We start from the raw sequence: 27,983 nt of genomic DNA on the forward strand, positions 1-27,983 counted from the left end.
AGCGGGGGGGGTCACCCGTGTGCTGAGTTGTGCTGGTCTCTGCGGGGGTCACTAAACGCCGGGGGGGGGACGCAGCTCCTGTCCCTTCAGCAGCGCCAGCTGCAATGGGGGGAGATGGGGGGACAGTGAGGAGGGGACAGGGGTGTCCCCAATGTGGGGGGTGTCCCCCCCCCCCGCCGTCTCACCTGCTCCTCCAGGCTGTGGTGGCCGCCCTCCCTTTGTTGGGGCGACAGTCGTGGGGACATTGGGGATGGGTGCTCCAGCACCGACACCTGCGCCTGGGGGAGAAATGGGGGGGGGTGTCACCCCAAAAACTGGTCCCCAAAGTGGGAGGAGCCCCAGAAAGAGCCCAGTGCCCTCCCAGTGCATGTACAGCCCTACAGGCTGGGTGAGACCAGTACATCCCAGTACAAGTGCCTTCCCAAACTGGGATGAGCCCCATGTCATCATAAGCTGCGAAGTGCCCCAAAACTGAGCCAGGTCCATCCCAGTCCATCCCAGTACAAGCACCAGCCTCTCCCAAAGCTTGTAAACACCCCATAACTGAGCCCAGTCCATCCCAGTACAAGCACCAGCATCTCCCCCAGCTGGGAAACACCCTAAAACTGAGCCCAGTCCATCCCAGTACAAGCACCAGCACCTCCCCAAACTGGAATAAGCCCCAGAACTGAGCCCAGTACATCCAAGTACAAGCACCAGCACCTCCCAAGATGGGAAACACCCCAAAACTGAGCCCAGTACATGCACCAGCACCTCCCTAGGCTGGAATAAACCCCAGAACTGAGCCCAGTACAAGCACCAGCATCTCCCCAAGCTGGAATAAGCCCCAAAATTGGAACCAGTACCTCCCAGTACAAGCACCTTCCCAAACTGGAATGAGCCCAGTCCATCCCAGTCCAAGCGCCCGCACCTCCCCAAGCTGGAATAAGCCCCAAAGCTGAGCCCAGTGTGTCCCGGTCCCTCCCAGTCCGGCACCTGCAGCAGGCGGACGCGGTTCTGAGCCTGCGCCAGGTCCCGCTCGGCGCAGCCCAGCGAGCGCCGCAGCCGCAGAGAGTCCTCCCGGCACCGCAGCTGCTCCCGCTGCACCTGCGGCAATGCCGTGGGGAACCAGAGACAGTACAGCAGGTGGTGGGTACGTTATATAGAGCAGAGACTATCCACATTAAATAGAGCATGTAATGTATATAAAATACATAATATAGAATATGTCATATATAACGTAATATATGCTATATAGCAGATACTATCTGAATATAGCATGTAATGTATATAAAATATAAAATACATAATACATAACATATAATATGTCATATATAACATAATATATACTATATAGTATATACTATATAGCATATAGTATATTTTATATTATGTTATATGTATTTAAGATATTGTATATTATATATCTTACATATTCTATATATAACATACAACATACAACAGATAACATATAACATATAACACACTATATACAATATACTATATATTATATAGTATATATTATATAATATAATACATATTATATGTTATGTATTATATGTTATATGTGTTATATATTACATATTATGTATTATTTATTATATATTATGTATGGTATATGATATATAGATGGTATATAAAAATATAAAATAGAGCAGATCATTTATATTTTTAAAAGAGCAGATCATATACATAATAGAGCAGATTATATAGATAAAAAATCATAAAATATAGCAGATCATATATAAAAGAGAGCAAATTATATATATATATATATATATATAAATTATAAAATATAGCAGATCATGTATATAAAATAGAGCAGATTATATATATAAAATATAGCAGTTCTTGTATATAAAATAGAGCAGATTATATATATATAATTCAGAAGATTAGATAATATAGGAGAGAATAAATCTAAAAATAAATAATATAGCAGATAATATATTTCTAAAAATATATTATAGATTAAAAATATAAAATATAAAGTATAGCAGATCATATATATAACATAGAAGCTAACACATATTAAAATACAGCGGATGCTGTATATAAATTATAAAATAGGGCACCTTTAAAGCTAGGTATTTTAGATGTATATATTTGAGGTGCATACAGACTCCCTGCACAGAGGAGCAGCGCACGGCAGATATATCAACATATAAAGTGTATTTTCTGCCCTATAGCTAAGCCATGTTTAGGGCTCTCCATTCGCCTTGCACAAGGATGCGTTTTTTGGGGTGTTTGTGTGTGTCCCCAAATCTCACCTTGTCCAGGGTGCCCCTCAGCGCCTCCTTCTCCTTGTGCAGGCGCTGGGCGACGCGCTCGGCCGCTCGCTGCTCCCCCTGCGCGCGGGACAGGGCCCCCCGCAGCTCCTGGGGCACAGACCCCCGCGTGTGGGGCACGGGGGGGACAACGGGGCAAGAGGGGTGGGGGACAAGAGGGTGCTGAGGTTGTATTGGGGGAAAAGAGGGTGCTGGGGTTGCATGGGGGGGCAAAGGGCGATGGAAGGTGTGGGGGGGCAATAGGGTGATGTGTAGGGGGGGAAGGATGCTATATGGCGGGCAAGGGGGACAAGAGGGTGCTGGGGCTGTGCGGGAGGACGATGGAAGGTGGGGGGGGCAATAGGGTGATGCGACGTGGAGGGGAAAGATGCTGCATAGTGGGCAAGAGAGTGCTGGGGTTGTATGGGGGGCCATAGGGTGATGCAAAGGGGGAGCAATAGGGTGATGCAGTGGGGGGAGAAGGATGCTGCATGGAGGACAAGGTCGGTAAGAGAGTGCTGGAGTTGTATGGGAGGGCATAAAGTGATGGAAGTGATGGAAGGGGGGGCAATAGGATGACGAAAGGGGGGGCAATAGGGTGATGCAAGGCAGGGGCAAAAGGGTGCTGAGGTTGTATGGGGGGCAAAGGAAGGTGTGGGGGGCAATAGGGTGATGTGATGCGGTGGGGAAGGATGCTGCATGGGGGGCAAGAGAGTGCTGGGGTTGTATGAGGGGCATAAAGTGATGGAAGGAGGGGGGGACAATAGGGTGATGTGGGGGGGAGGATGCTCCATTGGGGGAAAGAGGGTGCTGGGTTGTATGGGGGGCAAAGGGTGATAGAAGGTGGGGGGGGCAATAGGGTGATGCGACGTGGAGGGGAAAGATGCTGCATAGGGGGCAAGAGAGTGCTGGGGTTGTATGGGGGGCCATAGGGTGATGCAAAGGGGGAGCAATAGGGTGATGTAGGGGGGGAGAAGGATGCTGCATGGGTGGCAAGGTCGGTAAGAGGGTGCTGAGGTTGTATGGGGGGGCCATAGGGTGATGCAGGGTGGGGAGGATGCTACATGGGGGGCAAGAGGGTGCTGGGGTTGTATGGGGGGGCAAAGGGCGATGGAAATGGGGGGGGCACTAGGGTGATGCAAGGCGGGGCAAGAGAGTGCAGGGAGCTGTATGGGGGCAATAGGGTGCTGGCGTGGAGGGCTAAGGGTGTGGGGGGCTGTATAGGGTCAATAGGGTGCTATGGAGGGTGGAAAGGGTACAGGGGGATATATGGGGGGGCAAGAGGGTGCTGGGGCTATGTGAGGGGGTCCATAAGGTGGGAGGGGGGCAAATGATGCTGCATGGGGGGGTTAAAGGGTGCTGGTGTTATATAGGGGCAATAGGTGTTATATTTGGGGGGTTAAAGGGTACATGGGGGGCAACAGGGTGCTGGCAGGGGCACAGAAGGGGATGAAGGGCTGTATGGGGTGATAGGGTGCTGCATGGGGGGCTCAAAAGGGTGCTGGTGTTATATGGGGGAAATAGGGTGCTGGGGGGTGGGAAAGGGTGCGGGGGCTGTATGGAGGGAGGGCAAAAGGGTGCTAGGGCTATATGAGGGCAATAGGGTGCTGCATAGGGGGGTTAAAGGGTGCAAGAGGATGCATGGGGGGCAATAGGATGCTGGCTGGGGGGCAGAAGTGGGGGGGGCAGAAGTGGGGGGGCTGTATGGGGGCGAGTGCTGTGGGGGTGGGAAAGGGTGCTGAAGGCTGCATGGGGTGGGGAACAACAGGGTGCTGAGGCTACATGGGGGTCCATAGGGTGATGTATAGAGTGGGGGGGCAAAAGATGCTGCATGGCGGGGGGGGCACAGGGTGTTGGGGTTATATGAGGGCAATAGGGTGCTGCATGGGGGGGTTAAAGGGTGCAAGAGGGTGCATGGGGGCAACAGGGTGCTGCGGCTGTATGAGGGCAATAGGGTGTTGCATGGGGGGGTTAGAGGGTGCAAGAGGGTGCATGAGGGCAATAGAGCCCGGGGCGGGGGGCAAGAGGGTGCATGGGGGCAATAGAGCCTGGGGAGGGGGGTCAAGAGGGTGCACGGGCGCAATAGAGCCCTGGGGAGGGGGGGTCAAGAGGGTGCATGGGGGCAATAGAGCCCTGGGGAGGGGAGTCAAGAGGGTGCATGGGGGCAATAGAGCCCTGGGGAGGGGGGTCAAGAGGGTGCATGGGGGCAATAGAGCCCTGGGGAGGGGGGTCAAGAGGGTGCATGGGGGCAATAGAGCCCTGGGGAGGGGGGTCAAGAGGGTGCATGGGGGCAATAGAGCGCTGCGGGGGGCAAAAGGATCCAGGGGGCTGGGTGGGGTGAAAGGACAGGGAATTGGGGGACTCCCCCCTCACCTCCTGCTGCTGCCTCCCCTGCGCCTCCAGCTCCTCCTTGCAGCGCCGCAGCAGCTCCTGCTCCCCCCGCAGCGCCCGCAGCTGCTCCCGCAGCGCCGCCTTCTCCTCCCGCGCCTCGCCCAGCGCCCGCCGGGCCACATCCAGCCCCTCCTGGGACACCAAAGGGACAACCAGAGTGACAAAAGCCACCCCAGGCTCACCCCCCCACCACCTCGGGGCGCTGGTTCGCACCTGCAGGGCCCGGCGGTCCAGCTCGCCGGCGGCCAAGGCGCTTTGGAGCTGCTGCAGCCGCTCGTGGGTGCCGGGGCCATCGGCGGGTGTCACCGCAGCGCTCGCAGCGTCGTCCTTGGAGGCGCTCGGGGCTAGCGCCGCGCTCAGCCGCTCCATGGCCACCTGCAAGGCGCCGGCGCGCTGCTCGCTCTCCGTGAGCTGCGCCCCGAAAACCAGCGGCACGGTCAGGGTAGGGTCACGGGGGGTGGGATAAACCTTGAACAAACACTGGCTGGATGTACAGGTGTCCGGCTGGATGTGCCACCAGACAGACGCACAGACACCCGCCCAGATGGACACTTGGCTCCTGCGCTAATCCCCACCCAAAAATGGACATTTTGCACCAAAGTCCCTGCTTGAAAATCAGCAGTTTCACACCCACAGTGCCACGAGTGGGTGACAGACACACAGACACAGACAGACACACAGACACCCACCCAGCTGGACACTCGCCTCCTGCACCCTCAGCATAAACACCTTCCAAAAAATGGACATTTTTGCCCCAAAATCCCTGCTCGAAAATCAGCGATTTCACACCCCTGCCACACCCACAGTGCCACGAGTGGGTGACAGACACATGGACACAGACGGACACACAGACTGTGGGGGACTAAAGGGCCCGATCCTGCCCAGGAGTGGGGGCGGGGCAGGGGTGTGTCAGGGGTGTGGCAGGGGCAGGGCGGGGGTGTGAAATTGCTGATTTTTGAGCGGGACCTTTGGGGGAAAATACCCATTTTTGGTGACTTTGTGCTGGGGGATGGAGGAGGTATCATGTGTGTCCAGACAGATGGACAGTTGTGCATCCACCCGGACTGACGGACACTTGTACATCCAGCCGGACATTTGTACGTACCACTGGACAGACGGACACTTGTATGTCCAGCCGGACACTTGTACGTACCACTGGACAGACGGACACTTGTACGTCCAGCTGGACACTTGTATGTACCACTGGACAGACGGACACTTGTACGTCCAGCCGGACAGACACACACCCAGCCGGACACTCACCTGCTGCACCCCCAGCACTAATGCACCAAAAATGGACATTTTGCCCCAAAGGTCCCCCTCAAAAAACAGCAATTTCACACCCCCGCCCCACCCCCACCACACCCCTGCCACACCCCTGCCCCGCCCCCACTGCAATGAGTGAGAGACAGACACACGGATGGGGATACAGACAGACGGACACATTGTGGGGGAACTAAAGGGCCCGATCCTGCCCACGAGTGGGGGCGGGGCAGGGGTGTGTCAGGGGTGTGGTGGGGGTGGGGTGGGGGTGTGAAATTGCTGATTTTTGAGGGGGACCTTTGGGGCAAAATGTCCATTTTTGGTGCATTAGTGCTGGAGGTGCAGCAGGTGAGTGTCCGGCTGGTGTGTGTCTGTCCGGCTGGACGTACAAGTGTCCGTCTGTCCAGTGGTACGTACAAGTGTCCGGCTGGACGTACAAGTGTCCGTCAGTCCGGGTGGATGCACAACTGTCCATCTGTCTGGACACACACGGCACCTCCTCCATCCCCCAGCACAAACTCACCAAAAATGGACATTTTGCCCCAAAGGTCCCGCTCAAAAACCAGCAATTTCACACCCCCGCCCCGCCCCCACCACACCCCTGACACACCCCTGCCCCGCCCCCACTCCTGCACAGGATTGGGCTCTTTAGCTGCCCCCCAATGTGTCCGTCTGTCTGTGTCCGTGTGTCTGTCACCCACTCGTGGTGCTGGGGTCAGGGTGGGGTGTGAAATTGCTGATTTTCAAGTAGGATCTTTGGGGAAAAAAAAATGTCTTTTATTGGGGCAGTTTGTGCTGGGGATGCGGGAGCCAAGTGTCCAGCTGGGCATCTGTCTGTCCAGCTGCACATACAAGTGTCTGTCTGTCCAGTGGTACATGCAACTGTCCATCTGTCTGAATGCCCAATTGTCCGTGTGTCTGTCTGGATGTCCAACCAGCCATAGAACTGTCTGTGTGTCTGGCTGTACATCCAACTGTCCGTGTGTCTGGTGGCTGTGACACCATCTGTACGTCCAGCTGGACCTGCAGCTGTCCCATGTGTCTGTCTGTCCATGCATCTCTTTGGATGTGCAGCTGTCCATCTGTCTGTGCCTCCGTCTGTGTGTCCATCACCCACCCAGGGTCCACGGGCATGACTGAGACCCCATCCTGGCTGCAGACACATGGACGGGGCACGGACAGACAGACATATGGATTCTGGGGTGCCCTGGGGGTGATGCTGTGTTTTCATGCCCAGTTGGACACACGGACAGTTGCACGTCTGTCTGTCTATCCATCCATGTGTCCGTCCTGGTGTCTGTAACTCTGTCCTGGGGCGCTGGGGTGGGTCAGGCCTAATCCTGGCTTTAATGTCCCCATTTACCCCCTTGTATTGCACATAAATCCCGGTAAAAACCGGTAAAACCCCTGGTGCATCCTCCATAAATCCCAATAAAATGGGTAAAACCCCTGGTGCATCCCCAGTGAAACTGGTAAAAGCCCATGTGCAGACTCCGTAAATCCCAATAAGCAGCGGTGGAGTCACCACCCCTGGAGGGGTTGAACGGATGAGGTTCTCAGGGACACAGGGCAGTGACAGGGAGTGGGGACAGAGCCACCAAGATGCTGAAGGGAGTGGAGCATCTCCCGTGTGAGGAAAGGCTGAGGGAGCTGGGGCTCTGGAGCTGGACAAGAGGAAACTGAGGGGGGCTCATTCCTGGGGATCAATATGGAAAGGGGCAGTGTCAGGAGGATGGAGCCAGGCTCTGCTGGTGACAATCAGTGACAGGACAAGGGGCAATGGGTGCAAACTGGAACACGGGAGGTTCCGCTTAAATATGAGAAGAAACTTGTTGGGGGTGAGGGTGTCAGAGCCTGGCCCAGGCTGCCCAGGGGGGTTGTGGAGTCTCCTTCTCTGCAGACATTCCAACCCACCTGGACACCTTCCTGTGTAACCTCATCTGGGTGTTCCTGCTCCATGGGGGGATTGCACTGGATGAGCTTTCCAGGGCCCTTCAACCCCTGACACTCTGGGACTCCGTGTGATTCTATAACAATTGGACTCACTCATCTTCAGCATCTTCCCCAACCAAAACAATCCTACAACTTAAAAAACCCAAGCCAGGCGATGCGGATTTGGAGCGTTTCATGCCATTACCTGTTTCTGCAGCCGCTCCCCGCGCTCCTGCATCGCCTGCGCCTCCGCTCGCCGCTCGCCCAGGGCCACCCGTGCCCGCTGCAGCTCGCCCTCCAGCACCTGCTGCTGCAGCTCCAGCCGCCGGCCCCGGCTCTCCGCAGCCTCCAGCCGCCGCTTGGCCTCCTGCAGCTCGGCCTCGCCGCCCCGCGCCGCGCTCGCCCTCTCCTGCGGGGCACCGGGCGGCTCAGAGCGCCGGGGACGGGGCAGGGACTGTCCCCAGCGCGGTGGCCGTGCCAACCTGTGCGGCTTGCAGGCTGCGTTCCAGCGCCGCCACCTTGTCCCGCAGCGCCCGGCGCTCCTGCTCGGCTCGCCGAAGCGTCTCCTCCTGCAGCAGCAGCGCGGCCTGGGCGCTGCTCAGCTCCCCCCCGCTGCGGCGCCCTGGTAGAGACACCCCCGGGTCACACTCCTTCGTGGGGGGGGTTTTACTGGGGATGCACTGCGCGTTTTACCCGGTTGACCGGGATTTATGGGGTCTGGGCAGGGGCTTCGAGTGGGGATGCACCAGGAGTTGTACCCATTGTATTGGGATGTAAAGGGTCTGCACGGGCAGTTTTACCCATTCTATTGGGGTTTATGGGGTCTGCACGGGGGGGGTTTACCAGTTATACTGGGGATGCACCAGAGGTTTTACCCATTTGATTGGGATTTATGGGGTCTGCACAGGCAGTTTTACTCATTTTATTGGGATTTAAGGGGTCTGCACAGGGGGTTTTACTGGGGATACACCAGGAATTGTACCCATTTTATTGGGATTTAGGGGGTCTACAGGGGCTTTTACCAGTTATACTGGGGAGGCACCAGGGGGTTTACCCATTTTGCTGAGATTTATGGGGTCTGCACAGGGGGTTTACCCATTCTATTGGGGTTTATGGGGTCTGCATGGGGGGGTTTACCAGTTCTACTGGGGATGCACCAGGGGTTTTACCCATTCTATTGGGGTTTATGGGGTCTGCATGGGAGGGGTTTACCAGTTATACTGGGGATGCACCAGGCGTTTTACCCATTTGATTGGGATTTATGGGGTCTGCACAGGCAGTTTTAGCCATTCTATTGGGGTTTATGGGGTCTGCACAGGGGGATTTACCAGTTCTACTGGGGATGCACCAGGGGTTTTACCCATTCTATTGGGGTTTATGGGGTTTGCACAGGGGGGTTTACCAGTCGTACTGGGCATGCACCAGGGGTTTTACCCATTTGATTGGGATTTATGGGGTCTGCACGGGGGGGTTTACCCATTCTATTGGGGTTTATGGGGTTTGCACAGGGGGGTGTACCAGTTCTACTGGGGATGCACCAGGTGTTTTACCCATTCTATTGGGATTTATGGGGTCTGCACAGGGGGTTTTACCCATTTTATTGGGATTTAAGGGGTCTGCACAGAGGGTTTTACTGGGGATACACCAGGAATTGTACCCATTTTATTGGGATTTAGGGGATCTACAAGGGCTTTTACCAGTTATACTGGGGAGGCACCAGGGGGTTTACCCATTTTGCTGGGATTTATGGGGTCTGGGCAGGGGCTTTTAGTGGGGATGCACCAGGAGTTGTACCCATTGTATTGGGATGTAAAGGGTCTGCACAGGCAGTTTTACCCATTCTATTGGGGTTTATGGGGTCTGCACGGGAGGGTTTACCAGTTATACTGGGGATGCACCAGCGGTCTTACCCATTTTATTGGGATTTATGGGGTCTGCACAGGGGGGTTTACCCATTCTATTGGGTTTATGGGGTTTGCACAGGGGAGTTTACCAGTCATACTGGGGATGCACCAGGGGTTTTACCCATTTGATTGGGATTTATGGGGTCTGCACAGGGGGTTTTACCCATTTTATTGGGATTTAAGGGGTCTGCACAGGGTGGTTTACTGGGAATGCACCAAGAATTGTACCCATTTTATTGGGATTTATGGGGTCTACAGGGGCTTTTACCAGTTATACTGGGGATGCACCAGGGGTTTTACCCATTTTACTGGGATTTATGGGGTCTGCACGGGGACATTTACCAATTTCACTGGGTTTATGGGGCATGCACAGGTCTTTGATCAATTTTACTGAGCCTACAGGGGGATCCATTGGGGGTTTCCCAGTTTCACTGGGGTTTGTGTGCAATACAGGGGGGTTTTACCCATTCTATTGAGCTTTATGGGGTCTGCACAGGGGGGTTTTACTCATGTTATTGGGATGTACGTGGTCTGCACAGCGGGTTTTACTGGTTTCACCGGGGTTTACTAACCATGCACAAGAGTTTCACTGGGTTTCCTGGGGTTTGCACAGGAGATTTCACTGATTTTACCCAGATTTTGGTGCTATCCTTGGGGGAAATCCCACCGAGCATCCCTCATCACCTCTCCCCGTGCCTCAGTTTCCCCAAACCCCCTTTCTCACTGGTGAGGCTCCAGCACAGGACAAATCACCCCACCCCCCACCATTTGGGGGGATGCACCCCAAAAAAACCACCTGCATCACCTTCCTCGCCCTCAGCCACCAGTTTTTGGAGCTGCTGGGCGCGGGCGCTGGCGCTGTCCCGCTCCTCCTCCACCTCCGCCAGCCGCCGGCCCAGCGTCCCCACCTGCACCCGCAGCTCCTCCTGCGGCGACAAAATGGGGTGGAAAAGGGGCTTTTTGGGGGGATGATGAGGAGGGGAAAGGGGGGACGTACCCGCTCCCGCTGCGCGTCCTGCAGCTCATGCAGGAAATCCCGCAGGGCCGCCCGCACCGCCTCGGGTTCGCTCGCTGCATCGGGGTCTGGGGGTGAGCCGGGGGTCCCCGGTCCCTCACCTGTATGGGGATAAACTGAGTAGCGTGGGGACAAACTGGGTGCAGCGCTCAAGGGAGGATCACAAGCCGCAGAGGGATGTGCTGCAGCGGGATGCAGCCAGGGGATATGGGGGACCCCTGGGATGGAGCAATGGGGCATGGGGGACACCCAAGGATGGAGCAATGAGGTGATGGATACCCCAGGGATGGAGCAGTGGGGTATGGGGCACCCCTGGGATGGAGCAATGAGGTGATGGGAACCCCAGGGATGGAGCAATGGGGTATGGGGGACACCCAAGGATGGAGCAAAGAGGTGATGGGGACCCCAGGAATGGAGCAGTGGGGTATGGGGGACCCCCGGGATGGAGCAATGAGGTGATGGGGACCCCTGGGATGGAGCAATGGGGTATGGGGGACACCCAGGAATCCAGGGGATGGAACAACAGGATATAGGGGACACCAGAGATAGAGCAACAGGATGATGGGGACCCCAAGGATGGAGGGGATGGAGCAAGAGGGTATGGGGATCCCCAAGGAGGGAGCAATGGGATATTGGGGACCCCAGGAATAGAGCAATGAGGGATTGAGGACCCCAGTGATGGAGCAACAGGGTATGGGGGACCCCAAGGATGTAGGGGACAGAGCAATAGGGTGATGGGAACCCCAGGGATGGAGCAATGGGGTACGGGGGACACTCAAGGATGGAGCAGTGGGATATTGGGGACACTCAGAGATGGAGGAATAGGGTATGAGGGACCCCCAGGGATGTAGAGGATGGAGCAACAAGGTATAGGGACGCAGGGATGGAGCAATGGGGTATTAAGGACCCAAAGGGATGCAGGGGCTGGAGAAATGAGGTGATGAGGATGCAGTGAGATCCCAGAGGGACGCACCCCCTTCCCCTAAAGCTAGGGACGGAGCACCCAGGGGTCCCCAGGGACCCTCACCCTTGCCCGGGGAGCCGGCCCGTGCGCGGCCGATGCCCATGGTGCGGCGCAGGGCAGACTGGATGCCTCCCAGGCGGGTTTCGGCAGCTCGGCGCAGCGACTCGCCGCGGGCCAGCTCGGCTTCCAGCCCCTGCGCCCGGCCCTCGGCCGCGCTCAGGCGCAGGCTCAGCTCCGCCGCTTCGCCCCGCGCCGCCTCCACCTTCAGCTGCAGGTTGCGGGCATCGGCCAGCAGCTTCTTCTCGTTGCCACGAGCTTCCTCCAAGCTCCGGGCCAGGTCCTTCTCCCGCTGCCGAAATTCGCCCTCCGCCTCCAACAGCCGCTGCTGCAGGTGCTGGAGCTGGTTGGATGGGAAAGGGGGTGGTGGGGATGGAGAAATGGGGTGATGGAGATGCAAGGGATGGAGCAATGGGGTGATGAAGCTGCAAGGGATGGAGTATTGGGGTGATGGGGAACCCCCAGGGATGCAGGGGACACAGCAACAGGGTGATGGAGATGCAGGAGATGGAGTAATGGGGTGATCAGGACCCCCAGAGATGGAGCTATGGGGTACTGGGGACCCCAGGGATGCAGGTGATGGAGTAATGAGGTGATGGAGATGCAAGAGATGGAGCACAGGGGAACAGGGGTGCAAGAAATGGGTTGATGGGGAATCCCCAGAGTGCAGGGGACAGAGCAACAGGGTGATGGAGATGCAGGGGGTCAAGCAATGGGGTGAGGGGTCTCCCAGAGATGGAGCAGGGGGGAATGGGGGATCCCAAGGATGCTGGGGGTGGAGCACTGGGATGATGGAGATGCACAGGATAGAGCAAGGGGGTATGCGAGACCCCCCAGGGATGGAGCAGGGTGGTATGGGAGATCCCAAGGATGGTGGGGATGGAGCAAGAGGGTGGCAAGGAGCCCCAGGGTGCAGGGGACAGAGGGGTGCGGTGATGGGGACACTCAGGGACACCAGGTCCAGAGCAAGGGGATGATGGGGACTGCCAGGGATGGAGCAACGGGGGAAGCAAAGAACCTCCCAGGGATGCAGGGGAGAGAGCTGGGGGGTGACAGGGGCACCCAGGGACATGGCATCAAGCAGTGGAGCAGCAGGGACACCGAGGGAACACTTCGGGATGAGCAGCACCGAGCAACGGGGACACTGGGGACCCTCAGGGACCTCCTCACCTCTTTCCTGGCGGCCTCTGTGTCAGCCTCGCTCTCCACCACCTTCTGCCTGAGGCCGAAGGCTTGGCGGCGGCTCTCCTCCTCCCGCTGCTCCTCCAGGGCCACCCGCGCCTGCAGCTCGCCCACCTCCTTGCTCCTCTTGCTGTTCTCGCTGTCCAGGTTCTTCAGCTGCCCAAGGAGGAGACGGGGACAACTTAGGGACACTCCAAATTGGGGTGGGGGGTGGACCCATCCTCTTCCTCCCCCTCACCTGCCGGCGCAGCTCCTGCAGCTCGCGGCGGGCGTCGAGGCGGGCGCGCTCCAGCTCCCGCATGCTCGCCCGCAGCTCCGTCACCTCCCGCTCCGCCGCCGCCTGCCCGTCCTCCAGCAGCGCCAGCCGCTGCTCCTTCTCCTCGTTGGCACGTTTCAGGCTGCAGGAGGTGGGGACAGGGCTGGTGTCACCCCCCCCGGGGCCATCTCCCCATCCCTGAGCATCGCTCTGTCCTGAGCAATTGCTCCATCCCCATCCCAGGTATCCCCCACCTTGGACACCCCCTGCCAGGCATCATCCCCCCAGGACAGTCCCCACCCTGAGTGCTGTCACCCCAAATGTCCCCTCTGTCCCCCAGCACCCCCCCTCTAAGGTGCTGCCCCATCCCAAGTGCCTCTTGTCTCAAGCATTATCTGGACTGAGCATCCTGCTCTAGTGCGTCCCTCTGGCCCTGAGCAGCCTCCCACTCCCAAACTTCCATCCTTGTGTCCCCAGCGTCACCCCAACCCCAAGCATCACCCTCCAACACCCCAAATATCCCCTAACTTGAGCGTCTTCTTACCCTGAGCATCAACCTGACCATGAGCATCACCCCAACCCTGTGAACCACTCTCCAAGTTGCTGCATCACCCCCTCTAAGTCCCAACTTGGGCATCCTCTTGTCCTGAGCATCGCCCCCACCCTGAACATCGCCCTCCAAGGCATCACACCATCCCCTGCAGCTCCCAGCTTCAGCATCCCCTTGTCCCAAGCATCAACACAACCCTGAGCATCACCCTCCAAGGCATCTCACCACCCCATATATCTCCTAATTTGAGCGTCCCCTTGTCTTGAGCATCAACCTGACCCTAAATATCACCCCAAACCCAAGCATTGCACCATCCCCTGCGTCTCCCAGCTTCAAGCCAGACATGAGGAAGAAGTTTTGCCCCTGAGGGTGGTGAGAGCCTGGCCCAGGTCCCCAGAGAGGTGGTGGATGAACCATCCCTGGAGACATCCCAGGCCAGGCTGGACGGGGCTCTGAGCACCCTGAGCTGGTGAAGATGTCCCTGTCATGGAAGGGGGTCACTGGGTGACCTTTGAAGGTCCCTTCAGTCCAAACTGTTCTGTGATTCTATGATTCTAACTCAACCATCCTCCTCTCCTCAGCATCCCCCTGACCCCAGCACCTCCCAACTCGAGCATCCCCTTGTCCCAAGCATCCCCCTGACCCTGAGTACCACCCTCCAACTTGCCGTATCACCCCCTGCACCTCCCACCTTCAGCACCCGAGCATCCCCCAGAGCATCCAAAACACGGCACCACCCCGAGCATCCCTCGCCCCTCACCTGATGCGCTCGCCCTCGGCGCGCCGCAGGGCCGCCCGCAGCTCCTCGTTGGAGCGCCGCAGGGCCTCCTTCTCCCGAGCCTCGTCCCCCAGCGCCCGCCGAGCCTCCTGCGTCTGCCGCCGCTGCTCCTCCCGGCCCTCCCGGCTCTCCCGGGCCTCCCGCTGCGCCTCCAGCAGCTCCCGCCGCCCCGCCGCCCGCGCCTCCGCCACCAGCCGCAGCTGCGCCCGCGCCTCCTCCGCCTGCACGCGCGCTTTAGAGGGGGGAATGTATTTTTTGGGGGGGTGGGAGAAGGTTTTTGTTGGGGATTCACCTCCCGGAGGGCACCGTCTCGTTGCTTGGCCGCTGCCGTCGCTTGGTCACGGAGATGTTTCACCTCCCGCTCGTGGGATGCTGCTGCCTCGTCTGCCCGTGCCCGCAGGGTGCGCAGCTCTGCAGTCAGGCTCTGGGGGGGACACGGAGGTTTGAGGACCCCCTCCCTGAAAGTGTGGGCATCCCTGGGGGGATGTTGTAATGGGGATGGTGCAGGGATGGGGATGCAGGTGGTACCCGAGCAGCCCCAGTGCTGGGGGGGCTTGGAATGGGGAGATGAGGGGGTTGCAGATGGGGGGGGTGCAAGAAGTGAGGTCATTGAAAAGAGCTTGAAATTATGGGGAGCCCTAAGCATTTGGGGTTGCAATGCAGGGGGGTGTCCAGGTATCAGGGTACTTGTAGTGATGGGATGGGGGGAACCCTCCAGCATGAAGGTTTGCAATGCAGGGGGGGATAATAGACGCTGAGACATGGGCATCTGCAATGGGGAGGTGGCTCAGGCATAGTGGGGGGACCCACAGGGGATATCCAGACATGGGGGGACACCTGGGTGTGCGATGGGGGTGAATGCTTGGGCATGGGGGCTTGCAACTGGGGGGGGAAATCCTCAGACATTGGGATTTGCAATGTGGGGGCACAGGCGACAACCAGGCATAGGGGTTTGAAATGGGGGGGCATAGAGGACACCCAGGCATGAGGGTTACAATGGGGGGAACATGGGGGACACCCAGGCATGGGGGCTGCAAGGATAGGGGACACCTGGGCACAAGGGCTTGCAGTGGGGGACACATGGGGCTCTGTGCCATTCGGGGGGGGTCCCAGGACCCCCACACCCACCCACCTGCGCCTTCTCCTGCTGCCCAGTGACCTCTCGCCGCTGCTGCTCGAGCTCGGCCGTGGCCTCGGCCAGACTGCGCTGCAGCCCCCCCAGCGTCTCCGCCGCCGCCACCCGCTCCTGCTCCTGCAGCGCCAGCGCCTGGGGGGACACACGGCTCAGCCTGGGGGGACAGCAGTGCTGGGACACGGGGGGACACGGGGGGGACACGGGGGTCACCCACCTGCTGCTTCTCGCTCTCTCGCTGCCGCTGCGTCGCCACCAGCTTGGCCTCCAGCTCCTCATGCTCCCGCGCCAGCCGGTCCCGCTCGGCCTCCAGCTCCTCCTGCCGCCCCCAAAAAATCAACAGCGAACCCCCAAAAATCAGCATCGCACCCCAAAAATCAACACTTCACCCCAAGAGTCAATGTTATACCCCAGGAATCAGCATTGCAGCACAATGATCAGTATTGTACCAAAAATAATCACCATTGCACCCCCAAAACAAGTAATGCATCCCAAAAATCAGTATTGTTCCCCAATAATCATCGTTGCACGCCAACAATCAGCGTCACAATCCAAGAATCAACATAGCACCCCAAGAATCAGCATTGCACCCCAAGAATCAACATTGCACCCCAAGAATCAGCATTGCACCCAAAGAATCAGCATTGCATCCAAAGAATCAACATTGCATCCAAAGAATCAACATTGCACCCCAAGAATCAGCATTGCACCTCAACAACCAGTATTGCAACCCAAATAGCAGCGTTGTTTCCCAGTTATAGTCACTGCACCCCAACAGTCAGCATCGTGCCCTAAAAATCGCCATTGCACCCCAGAGATCAGCACTGCAGCCTTGTACAGAAATAAAGATCACCATCATGCCCCCAAAATCAGCATTGCACCCCAAAAACCCAGCGCCCCGCCCCACGCCCACCTTCTCGCGCTGCAGGCGGTCCAGCTCGCCGCGGTGCGCGTCGCGGGCGCTCTGCAAAGCCACCGTCACCGCCGCCGTCTCGGCCGCCGCCACCGCCTGCTGCCGCGCCTGCAGCTCCTGCTCCCGCTCCAGCCGCGCGGCAGCCAGCTCCGCTGTGGGGACATCCCCCCGTCAGTGGGGACATCCCTCCATCAGTGGGGACATCCCCTCCATCAGTGGGGACACTCCCATGGCCAGTGGGGACACCCCTGGGAGAGTGGTGTGTGGGGAGGTTAAGTGACGGGAGCAGGGACACGGGGGAAATGCGGTGGCAGAGGGTTTATTGTGAGCCTGTTGCAGAAGGGTGGGGATGAGGATGGAGATGAAGAGGGGTGGGATGAGGATGAAGATGCGGACAGATGGTGATGGTGTTGGAGAGGGATGGATGGGGATGAAAATGAAGCTGAAAATGGGTGAAGACGGGGGTGAAGACGGGGGTGAAGACGGGGGTGAAGACGGGGGTGAAGACGGGGATGAAGACGGGGATGGGGATGGATGAGGATGAAGAAGGGAATGGTTGAGGATGATAGGGATGAAGATAGATGGGGATGAAGACGAAGATGGGGATGGATGAGGATGAAGAAAGGAATGGTTGAGGATGAAGGGAATAGTTGAGGATGAAGGGAATAGTTGAGGATGAAGATGGGGATGAAGATGAGGATGAAGGAAGGAATGGTTGAGGATGAAGGGAATAGTTGAGGATGAAGATGGGGATGAAGATGGGGATGAAGATGGGGATGAAGATGGGGATGAAGATGGGGATGAAGAAGATGATGGGCATGAAGATGAAGATGGGCATGGATGAAGAAAGGAATGGTTGAGAATGAAGGGCATGGTTGAGGATGAAGGGAATATTTGAGGATGAAGGGAATATTTGAGGATGAAGATGGGGATGAAGAAGATGATGGGGATGAAGAAGATGATGGGGATGAAAATGAAGATGGTGATGGTTGAGGATGAAGAAAGGAATGGTTGAGAATGAAGGGAATGGTTGAGGATGAAGGGAATGGTTGAGGATGAAGATGGAGATGAAGACAGGGATGGATAGGGATGATAGGGATGGAAATGAGGATGGAGATGAGAATAGGGATGGATAGGGATGAATATGAGAAGGAACAGGGATGGATGGGGGTGAAAATGCAGATGGGGATGAAGGTGGGGATGGATGGGGATGAAGAAGGGAATGGTTGAGCACAGAGATGGAGACGAAGACAGAGATGGATGGGAATGGAGATAAGGATGAAGACTGGGATGGATGGGGATGAGGACAGGGATGGGAATGGGGATGAAGATGAAGAGGAACGAGGATGATGAAGAAGATAAGGATACATGTTGAAAAAGACGGAGACAAAGATGAGGATGGATGGGGATAGACTGGGATGAGGATGAAGATGAGGATGGCAACGGGGACAAAGACAGATGGGGACAGTCCCCTCACCCTCCAGCGCCTCCTTGGCCTGGCGCAGGTCCCGGCCCTCGGCCTGCAGCTGCTGGTTGTGGGTGCTGAGCTGGGTGAGCTCCTGCTGCAGCTGGAAGATGCTGCTCTCCAGCCCCTCCTTCTCCAACCTGCCCAAATATCACCGGCCACGCTGCCGAAATCCAGCTCCAGGGGTGGGAGACACCCTCACCCCCCCATCGCCAGCACCCACCTGAGCCCGGCTGCCTCCTGAGCCTGATCCTGGCCATGGCGCTGGGCGGCAGCGAGCTGGACGGCCAGGCTGGCCCCCTCCTTGGCCAAATCCTCGCGGGCCTGGCTGAGCCGCAGCAGCTCCCCCCGCAGCCGCTCCTGCTCCCCCCGCGCCTGCGCCAGCGCCTCGCCCGCCGCGCTCTGCTCCTGCACTGCCTGCCGGGCACCCCCCAGTCACCCCACCCAGACACCAGTTACCCCATACATCCGCCATGGTCCTCCCAGTTACCCCACCCAGCCACCAGTTACCCCATACATCCGCCATGGTCCTCCCAGTTACCCCATCCAGCCACCCAGTTACCCCATACATCGCCATGGTCCTCCCAGTTACCCCACCCAGTCACCAGTTACCCCATACATCCGCCATGGTCCTCTCAGTTACCCCACCCAGCCACCCCGTTACCCCATACATCGCCATGGTCCTCCCAGTTACCCCACCCAGCCACCAGTTACCCCATACATCCGCCATGGTCCTCCCAGTTACCCCATGCATCCTCCCGGTTACTCCATGCATCCTCCCAGTTACCCCATGCATCCTCCCGGTTACTCCATGCATCCTCCCAGTTACCCCATGCATCCGGCACTGTCCCTCCAGTTAGTTCATGCATCCTCCCAGTTAACCCTATGCACCTTCCCTGATCCTCCCAGTTACCCCATGCCTCCTCCCATTTGCCTTATGCATTCCCCCTGCCTCTCCCAGTTCCCCCCTGCACCCTCCCCGTTACCTCTAGCACCCTTTCCATCCCTCCCAGTTGACCCACGAACTCTCCCCATCCCTCCAGTTCCCCTGTGCACCCTCCCCATCCCTCCCAGTTGCCTTGTTCACCCTCCCCACCGCTCCCGATTGCCCCAAACACCCTCCCAGTTACCACATGCACCCTCCCCATCCCTCCCAGTTACTCCCTTACCCACCTGGCCCAGGTGCTGCCGCAGCCGCAGCTGGTGCCCCCGCAGCCCCCGCAGCTGCTCCCGCAGCCCCCGGGATCCCTCCTGGGCCGCCCGCAGCCCCCGCTCCAGCCCCCGCCGCTCGGCCGCCCCCAGGCGCAGCCCCTGCTCCAGCCGCGCCCGCAGCCGCTCCAGCTCCCGGCCCAGCCGCTGCTCCCGGCTTCGCCCGAGCTCCCGCTCCGCTTCCAGCTGCTCCAGCCCCCGGCCCAGCTCCGAGCGCTCCCGGGCCAGTCCCGCCGCCAGCTCGCTGCTCCGGGCCAGGGCGTCCCGCAGCCGCGCCCGCTCCGCGTCCGCCCCGCGCTGTGCTGCCTGCAGCTGCCCGCAGCTCCCCTGCGCCTGGGGACACGGGAGTAGATGTTCCCGCCAGGGAGAGGGTAGATGTTCCCGCCCTGGAGACAACCCAGGCCAAGCTGGATGGGGCTCTGAGCAACTTGAACTGCTGAAGATGTCCCTGCTCAGGGCAGGGGTGGCACTGGGTGACCTTTGAAGGTCCCTTCAGCCCAAACTGTTCTGTGATTCTAGGGAGAGTCGGGCTCTGCAGCACCCATCGTGGTGCCAACTGCACATGGGGGCAATCCGGTGCTCAGGGGACACGTGCTGCAGGTCCTGGGCCTGTTGCTTAGGGGTTGCACCCAGTGCAGGGTTTGTACCACCTGCACAGGATTGCACACAGTGCACAGGATTGTACCTGCTGCATTGGGATTGCACACAGTGCATGGGGTTGCACACAGTGCATGGGGTTGTACCTGCTACACGGGGCTGCATACACTGCTTGGGCTGAGCCTGTTGCTTAAGGCTTGCACCCCATGCAGGGGTTATAACCGCTGCCTGGGATTGTACCTGCTGCACGGGCTGAGCTTGTCACTTAGGGGTTGCACCTCGTGCAGGGAGTTGCACGCACTGCATGCATTTGCACCCGCTGCCTGAGATTCCATCCTCTGCATGGGACTGCACCTGTTGCTCAGGGGTTGCATCTAGTGCATGGGGGTTGCACCCACTGCACAATAGGGGCACCTGCTACTTGGGGTTCACCCACTGCATAAGGGTGCTTGCTGCGTAGGGGTGCACCTGCTGCATGAGTGGGGGTTGCACCCACTGCAAGGGGTCCAGAGGGTTGCAGGGGCACCCACCTTTTCCAGCGCCTCCACCAGCGCCTCCCGCTCGCCCCGAGCCACCTCGGCCTCCAGCGCCGCCCGGCTCAGCTCCTCCCGCAGCTCCAGCAGCTCCTGCTGCGCGCCGGCCCGCTGAGCCTCCAGCTCCTCCACCTGCTGCTGGCTGCGGGGGGGGCACCCATGAGGAGGGGGGGCTGCAGCACCCACTGTTTTGCAGCACCCTTTTGCAAGGGGGGTCTGCAGCACCCACTGAAGTTTTGCACCCACTCATTGAGGGGGTTGCAGCACCCACCTTGGGGGGGTTCAGGGGACCCTCTTGGGGGGAGTTGCAGGGGTCCCACTAAGATTTTGCAGCACCCACTTGGGGCAGGGGTTGCAGTACCCACTATTTTGCAGCACCCTTTTGCAAGGGGGGTTTGCAGCACCCACTGAAGTTTTGCACCCACTCATTGAGGGGGTTGCAGCACCCACCTTGGGGGGGTTCAGGGGTCCCTCTTGGAGGGGGGTTGCAGGAGTCCCACTAAGATTTTGCAGCACCCACTTGGTGAGGGGGTGCAGCAACCAAAATGGGGGACACACACACACACACAAGGTGGCAGCACCCAGATATGGGGGGAGGTTGCAGGGGAACCCATGGGGATTTTGCAGCACCCATTTGGGGAGGGGGATGCTGCAGAACCCAATACCTTGCAGCACCCTGGGGGGTCACAGGACCCCAGGGGGGTTCACAGCACCTGGGGGGGGGTTCACAGCACCCACCTGCGCTTCAGCTGCTGGCGGGCGTCCTCAGCGGCACGGGCGGCCTCGTCCCGCGCATCCTCCAGCTCCTCGCTGCGGCGCTGCAGCTGCACCCGCTCCTGCTGCAGGGCCCCCACCCGCTGCTGCTCCCCCCCCAGCGCCGCCTCCGCCTGCTGCAGCTCCCTGCCGGACGGACAGATGGACACAGGGGCAGGTGGGGGGACAGACGGACAGGGTGGTGCTCAGGGGTGGGTGTGCTGGGATGCGTGTGGATGGATGGAGGGATAGATAGAGATGGATGTGTAGGGATGGATGGACAGGCAGATGCGAGGGGATGCCCAGGGACAGACAGACAGGCATGGTGAGGAAGGGAGGTACAGACAGACAGGCAGGATGCAGCGGGTACGATGCGCAGGGAGGAACGCATGGACAAATGGACAGGCCAAAATGCCCAAGGATGGACCAATAGAGAGGGAAGGGTGTGCAGGGACAGACAGGCAGACAGGCCAGAGGGATGGATGGACAGACAGACAAGCCAGGATGTGTGGGGACAGACAGATATACAGAAACACACAGGGAAAGATGCAAAGGGCTAGAAGGATAGACAGATGTGCCAGAGTGTGCAGGAACAGACAGACAGGCAGGGGGACAGAGGGAAAGATAAAAAGAGATGGACGGACAGACTGACCAGGATGCAGAGGGATGGACGTGCAGGCACACGCAGGGATGGAGAGGCAGACAGACAGGTCAGGATGCAGAGGGACACAAGGATGCACAGGGACAGATGGACACACATGGATGCAGGAACAGGGACAGCCACGCACAGACAGCCGGAGCTCAGGACAGACAGACAGAGGCCAGGGCAGACTGACAGAGCTCAGGACAGACAGATGAAGCTCAGGGACAGATGGATGGAGCTCAGGGACAGATGGATGGAGCTCAGGGCAGACAGGCAGAGCTCAGGATAGATGGACAGAGCTTGGGACAGACAGATGGAGCTCACGACAGAGAGACAGAACTTGGGACAGACAGATGGAGCTCACGACAGAGAGACAGAGCTTGGGACAGACAGATGGAGCTCACGACAGAGAGACAGAGCTTGGGACAGACAGATGGAGCTCATGACAGAGAGACAGAGCTTGGGACAGACGGGTGTTGCTCAGGACAGAGAGACAGAGCTTGAGACAGACAGATGTTGCTCAGGACAGAGAGATGGAGCTTGGGACAGACAGATCGAGCCCAGGACAGAGAGACAGAGCTCGGGACAGAAAGACAGAGCTCAGGACAGATGGACAGAGCTTGGAACAGATGAATGGAGCTCAGGACAGACAGGCGAAGCTCTGGATAGAGAGATGGAGCTTGGGACAGGTGGACAGAGCTTGAGACAGCCAGCCAGGCAGCCGCTACCTGCGCAGGCCCTGGGCCTCGGCGCTGAGCTGCTCCAGCTGCCGCTCCAGGGTCCCCACCCGCCTCTCGCTGTCCCCCAGCTCCCGCCGCAGCGTCCCGGCCTCCTCCCGCCCGGCCTCCGCCTGGCCCCGCGCCTCCTGGGGGGACAGACAGGGGGATCAGCCTCCATCATCGTCATCCTCATCCTCAGCATCCTCCCCCGGCAGCCCCGCGGGCTCACCTGCAGCTGGAGGTGGCGGCGGCACAGGGCGGCGTGAACGGCGGTGGTGGCGACGCTGGGTGAGAGGGGACACTGGGGGGACACCGGGGGGGACGGTGGGTGCTCGGGGTCATCTGCCAGCACTGCCTGCGGGGGGTCGGGGGACACCCCAGGTCACCAAAGGGAAACTGGGCAGGGGGGGGTTCACAGCATTTGGGGGCAGGGAGGGGGAAACTGAGGCAGGGAGCGGGGGAAACTAACTGTGACCTGGGTGACATCCTGCAGCGTCTGCCGGAGCAGCTCCAGCTCCGCGCGCAGAGCCTCCACCTCCGCCGGCGACGGCTCCTGGGCACGCGAGCTCTCCTGCAAGCCCCCCGAGGTGGCATCAGGCACAACCGGTGCACACCGGGCACTGCAGCCAGGTATGCGTTGTGCATCGCAGCCCAGCGTGCATCACACCCGGACATGCATGGTGCATCACGCCTGGGTGTGCATTGCACCCCGGCACGCATCAGACATCGCATTCTGGGTGCGTTATGCCTTGGTGTGCGTTGTACAATGTACCCCGGTGTGCAATGCACCCCAGCATGCATCGTGCATTGCACCGCGGTGTGCACCATGGCCTGGCGGGTGGAATTTGGCACGCAGCACGCCCTGGGGTGCAGCATGCACTGGTATGTGCTGTGCCGCAGCATGTAATGTCTGGGATGTGCAGCCTGGTTCAGCATGCATTGTGCATTGCATCCAAGCATGCACCGCACTCAGGCATGCATCATGCATCACACCCCAGCACGAATCGTGCATTTTACCCTGGTGTGCAGCACGCATTGTGCTCCTGCATGCATCACACACTGGTGCGCATTGTGCATCACGCTCTAGCACGCATCATGGCTCAGCAAGCATCATGCACTGCACCCTGGTGCACCGCATGGCTTGTCATGCATCGTGCACTGCAGCTGGGCATGCATCCTGCCCCACTGTGCACAGCTGCTGGGCATGCACTGCGTGCACCATGCATTGCAGCTGTGCATTGTGCACCCTGCCCCGCTGTGCATCGTGCATGGTTGCTGCGCATGCCCTGTGTGCACCGTGCATTGCAGCTGTGCATTGTGCACCCTGCCCCGCTGTGCATCGTGCACGGCTGCTGCATGCAGTGTGTGCACCGTGCATTGCAGCTGTGCATTGTGCACCCTGCCCTGCTTGCATCGTGCACGGCTGCTGGGCATGCACTGTGTGCACTGTGCATTGCAGCTGTGCATTGTGCACCCTGCCCCGCTGTGCATTATGCACGGCTGCTGGGCATGCACTGTGTGCATCGTGCATTGCAGCTGTGCATTGCGCATCCTGCACCGCTGTGCATCGTGCACGGCTGCTGGGCATGCACTGTGTGCACCGTGCATTGCAGCTGTGTATTGCGCATCCTGCCCCACTGTGCATCGTGCAGCACACCTTAGCCTGCACAGTGCCCCAGTGCACATCCCTGCACCCCCAGACCGGGCACTCCCACCCCACCTCACATCTCCTTACCCCCTGCACCCACCAGTTTTTGCAGCTGCAGCGTCAGCGCCTCCACCGCCCGCTCCTTCTCCCCGTCCTCCGCCCGCAGCCGCTCCAGCGCCGCCGCCAGCTCCGCCAGCCTGCAGCAGGACACGGGCAGCACCGCAGCCCTCTGACACCAGCCCCCCCAAAAAATAACCCCCAACCCTGCTACCTGGTGCTGAGAGTGGCTTTGTCCAGGTCGGCGTCCCGCGCTGCCAGCTGTTCCTCCAGCTGTGCCAGCCGCATCGCCTGCTTCTCCTGCGCGGCGCCCGCCTGGCTCTCAGCCAGCCGCAGGTTGGCTGCCAGGTGCAGGCAGGCGGCATGTGCAGCCCTGCCCGTGCGCGACGCCTCGTGCCGCAGCTCCGACAGGTCCCTGCCGGGGGACACGTGGGGTTGGGGACCCACAGGTGATTTGGGACATCCAGAGACACCCCCTGGACAGCACTGACCTCTCGGTGGTGGCTTTCATGTCCCCAAAGTGGCGCCTGAAGGCCACCACCTGTCTCCAGAGGCTGAGCAGGCGGCTGTGCTCGCTGCTGAAGTAGCTGTTGAAGGACTGGGGGGGGGACAGAGTGACATTAGTCCCGGCCATGGTCCCATCTCTGTCCCTCGCCTCCCCCAGCCCCCATTCCTCTCCTTTTGATCCCCAAATCTCCAGGTAAAACCCCCATGTCCGTACCCATCACCCCCTGGGTGCTACACAGCCAGCACCCACCCTGTATGAAGAAGGACGGGGGACACGTCCCCCTGCCTCATGTCACCCTCTCATCCTGTGCCACCTCTTCTGCCCCCAAAAAATCTTCTCTGTGCACCATCCCTCATGGCCCCACATCCCTCCCAGTGCTCCTGCATCCCTTTCCATGCCACATCCCTGCATCCCTCTGCCTTGTATCCCCTTCTCATCACATGCTGCATCCCTAGCACCCCCAAATTCTTCTCCATGCAACACCCCCATGGACCTGCATCCCTCCCAGTGGTTCCTCATCCCTCCTGGTGGTCCTTCATCCCCACATCCCTCTGTCTCATAACCCCTTCCCATCACATGCTGCATCCCCTGCATCCCTAAATTTTTGTCTGTGTAACATTCCCCATGGTCTTGCATCCCTCCTGGTGACCCTGCATCCCTCCCGGTGATCCTGCATCCCTTCTGGTGATCCTGCATCCCTTCTGGTGACCCTGCATCCCTCCCAGTGACCCTGCATCCCTCCCAGTGACCCTGCATCCCTCCCAGTGACCCTGCATCCCTTCTGCTGACCCTGCATCCCTCCCAGTGACCCTGCATCCCTCCCGGTGACCCTGCATCCCTTCTGCTGACCCTGCATCCCTCCTGGTGACCCTGCATCCCTTCTGCTGACCCTGCATCCCTTCTGCTGACCCTGCATCCCTCCTGGTGACCCTGCATCCCTCCTGGTGACCCTGCATCCCTTCTGCTGACCCTGCATCCCTCCCAGTGACCCTGCATCCCTCCCGGTGACCCTGCATCCCTCCTGGTGACCCTGCATCCCTTCTGCTGACCCTGCATCCCTCCTGGTGACCCTGCATCTCTTCTGGTGACCCTGCATCCCTCTCGGTGACCCTGCATCCCTCCCGGTGACCCTGCATCCCTCCTGGTGACCCTGCATCCCTCCCAGTGACCCTGCATGCCTCCTGGTGACCCTGCATCCTTCCCAGTGGTCCTGCATCCCTCCCGGTGACCCTGCATCCCTCCCGGTGACCCTGCATCCCTCCTGGTGACCCTGCATCCCTCCTGGTGACCCTGCATCCTTCCCAGTGGTCCTGCATCCCTCCCAGTGATCCTGCCTCTCTCCCAACCAGCCCCACATCCCTTTTCACGCCACATCCCTCTGCCTCACCTCCCCTTCCCATCGTATCCTGCATGCCCTGTACCCCCAGATTCTTCTCCATGCAACATCTCCCATGGCCCCACATCCCTCCTGCATCCCTCCCAGTGCTCCTTCATCCCTCCCCGCATCCCTCTCCCCTCCACCCCCTGTCCCGCTCCCTCTCACATCCCCAGCACCCCCCACATCGCGGGGTCCCCCCAAACCTCCTCCTCGCGCCTCCACTCCGCCTCGCGCTGCTCCAGCTCATCCCGGGCCCGTGCCCAGTCGGCTGTCAGCTTGCGGATGTCCTCGCTCAGCGCCGCGTTGGCCACGTTGGCTTGTTCCAGCTGCTCCCGCAGCATCGAGTTCACCTGCACCAGGCTGCTGCTCCTGGGGCGGGGGGTCACACATGGAGCATCAACCAACGGGGGGTCCCGCAGCTCCCACGGGATCCCCTGCTCACCTCTGCTGCTCTTCTTCCAGCCGGATCAGGGCGTTCTCCAGCTCGTTGCTGCTCTCCTCCTCGGGCTGCGAGCCGCTCACATCCAGCTGGCTCTGCAGGGAGGGCAGCCTGGTCATCAGCACCCCAATTTGGGCTGTGGTTAGTGCAGGGGACCCCCTAAAAACAAGCACTCACCGTCAGCCTCTCCTGCTCCAGCTCCGTCGCCTTCTCCAGCAGCTGCTGCTCCACTTCGCCGCATTTCTTCTTATACTGCAACACCTGGGCGGAGAGGATGGGGTGGGCGACACCACAGAGGGGGTCCCCAAAATGTCCCCGTGTCCCCGGGGAAGGATTTACCTTGGCTTGGAGCTTCTGCACCAGCTGTGCCTGCCGCTGCTGGCCCTCCTGGTACGCCTGCAGCTTGCGCTTGTAGGCGGCTTGTTCCTCCTCCAGCAGCCGCCGCAGCTCGATGTTGTGCTGCGCCAGGCTCCGGCTCTCGGCCGCTTCCCGCTCGCCCGTCTCCAGCCGCAGGGTTTGCTCCAGCTGCGGATTTTTTGGAGCGGGGGGATGTAGGAGATGCTGGGACACCCCCCACCCCACACATCGGGGTGTTCAACCTGCCCCCAGCACCCGCTGAGCATCCTCCGAATCGCCCGTGACGCCCTGTCCGAGGCAAAGGTATCGCTTTGGGGTGATCCCGCACGCAAGCAAAGCTGAGACCCCCCCCCCTAAAATTCTGCATCCCCCCCTCTTTGCATGCACAGGCTGGGAATAAACACAAAAATTTGAGTATGTTTTTAAAACTAACCCAGCTTTGAATCAGAGGGTTCAGCAAAGCCCCAGCCTGACTTGCTGATGGGTAAAGGGACCTCGGGCTCAGTGGCGGTGAACCCCTTGGGCTATTTTCCTGATATTTGCGCTTTTTTTATAAATAACCAGGCACGAACAGGGGCTGCCCCCCAAAAAAACCCAGCGGCCCCTTGATTTGTGTCTCCGGATCACGCAGGAGCCGCGTTCAGCCTCTGGCCGCTGCCCAAAGCCCCTTTGTAATTCCCCCGTTGCCACGGCAAGGGGATGTGACGGTGAGCGATGCCGACGGGGGGGTCCCCGCTTCCCGAAAAGCAGCAGAATAAATAAAATCAGGATGGGGGACGAGATGCTTTGTGAATCCCACAGAACAAGCCCCGACAAGTCGGGACAGGTCTGGACACAGCACCGAAATTCCCACCACCAAGACGTTGCGAGATGCCGCTCCACGCACACGCCATGCAAAGGTTATGGCTCCTAACACCCTGATTTTGGGGTTAAAAGGGGGGGTTTGGGGTGAGCCCTACCCGCTCGCTGATGGCGTTGTACTTGATGGCCAACTCATCGCGCTCGGCCCGGCTCTGCGCCAGCAAGTCCTCGACGCGCGACAGCTCCTGCTGCAGGATGCGGTTCTCCTCCTGGAGGGACAGCAGCGAGGACAT

At 59.3% G+C, this 27,983-nt stretch overlaps 1 protein-coding gene across 1 annotated transcript; it reads right to left on the reverse strand.

Moving 5' to 3' along the window:
- Positions 1 to 51: 51 nt before the first annotated feature.
- CROCC (ciliary rootlet coiled-coil, rootletin) lies at positions 52 to 27,983 on the reverse strand (the record flags this gene model as incomplete). The annotated part of the gene is made up of 34 exons (XM_080358779.1): positions 52 to 99; positions 186 to 278; positions 976 to 1,086; positions 2,250 to 2,357; positions 4,620 to 4,769; positions 4,851 to 5,048; positions 8,038 to 8,241; positions 8,315 to 8,454; positions 10,542 to 10,662; positions 10,734 to 10,852; positions 11,755 to 12,115; positions 12,943 to 13,110; positions 13,193 to 13,352; positions 14,521 to 14,759; positions 14,831 to 14,962; positions 15,671 to 15,805; positions 15,888 to 15,989; positions 16,584 to 16,735; positions 18,061 to 18,188; positions 18,272 to 18,465; positions 19,222 to 19,590; positions 20,385 to 20,529; positions 21,126 to 21,287; positions 22,512 to 22,648; positions 22,732 to 22,857; positions 22,978 to 23,073; positions 24,251 to 24,347; positions 24,422 to 24,622; positions 24,699 to 24,805; positions 26,297 to 26,462; positions 26,536 to 26,627; positions 26,710 to 26,793; positions 26,872 to 27,057; positions 27,849 to 27,983. The coding sequence occupies 34 exons, from the start codon at positions 27,981 to 27,983 to the stop codon at positions 52 to 54; spliced, it is 5,166 nt and encodes a 1,721-aa protein (XP_080214905.1).

Source organism: Nesoenas mayeri (genome assembly GCF_963082525.1).
Source record: "Nesoenas mayeri genome assembly, chromosome: 24".
In the NCBI taxonomy this organism is placed as follows: domain Eukaryota; kingdom Metazoa; phylum Chordata; class Aves; order Columbiformes; family Columbidae; genus Nesoenas; species Nesoenas mayeri.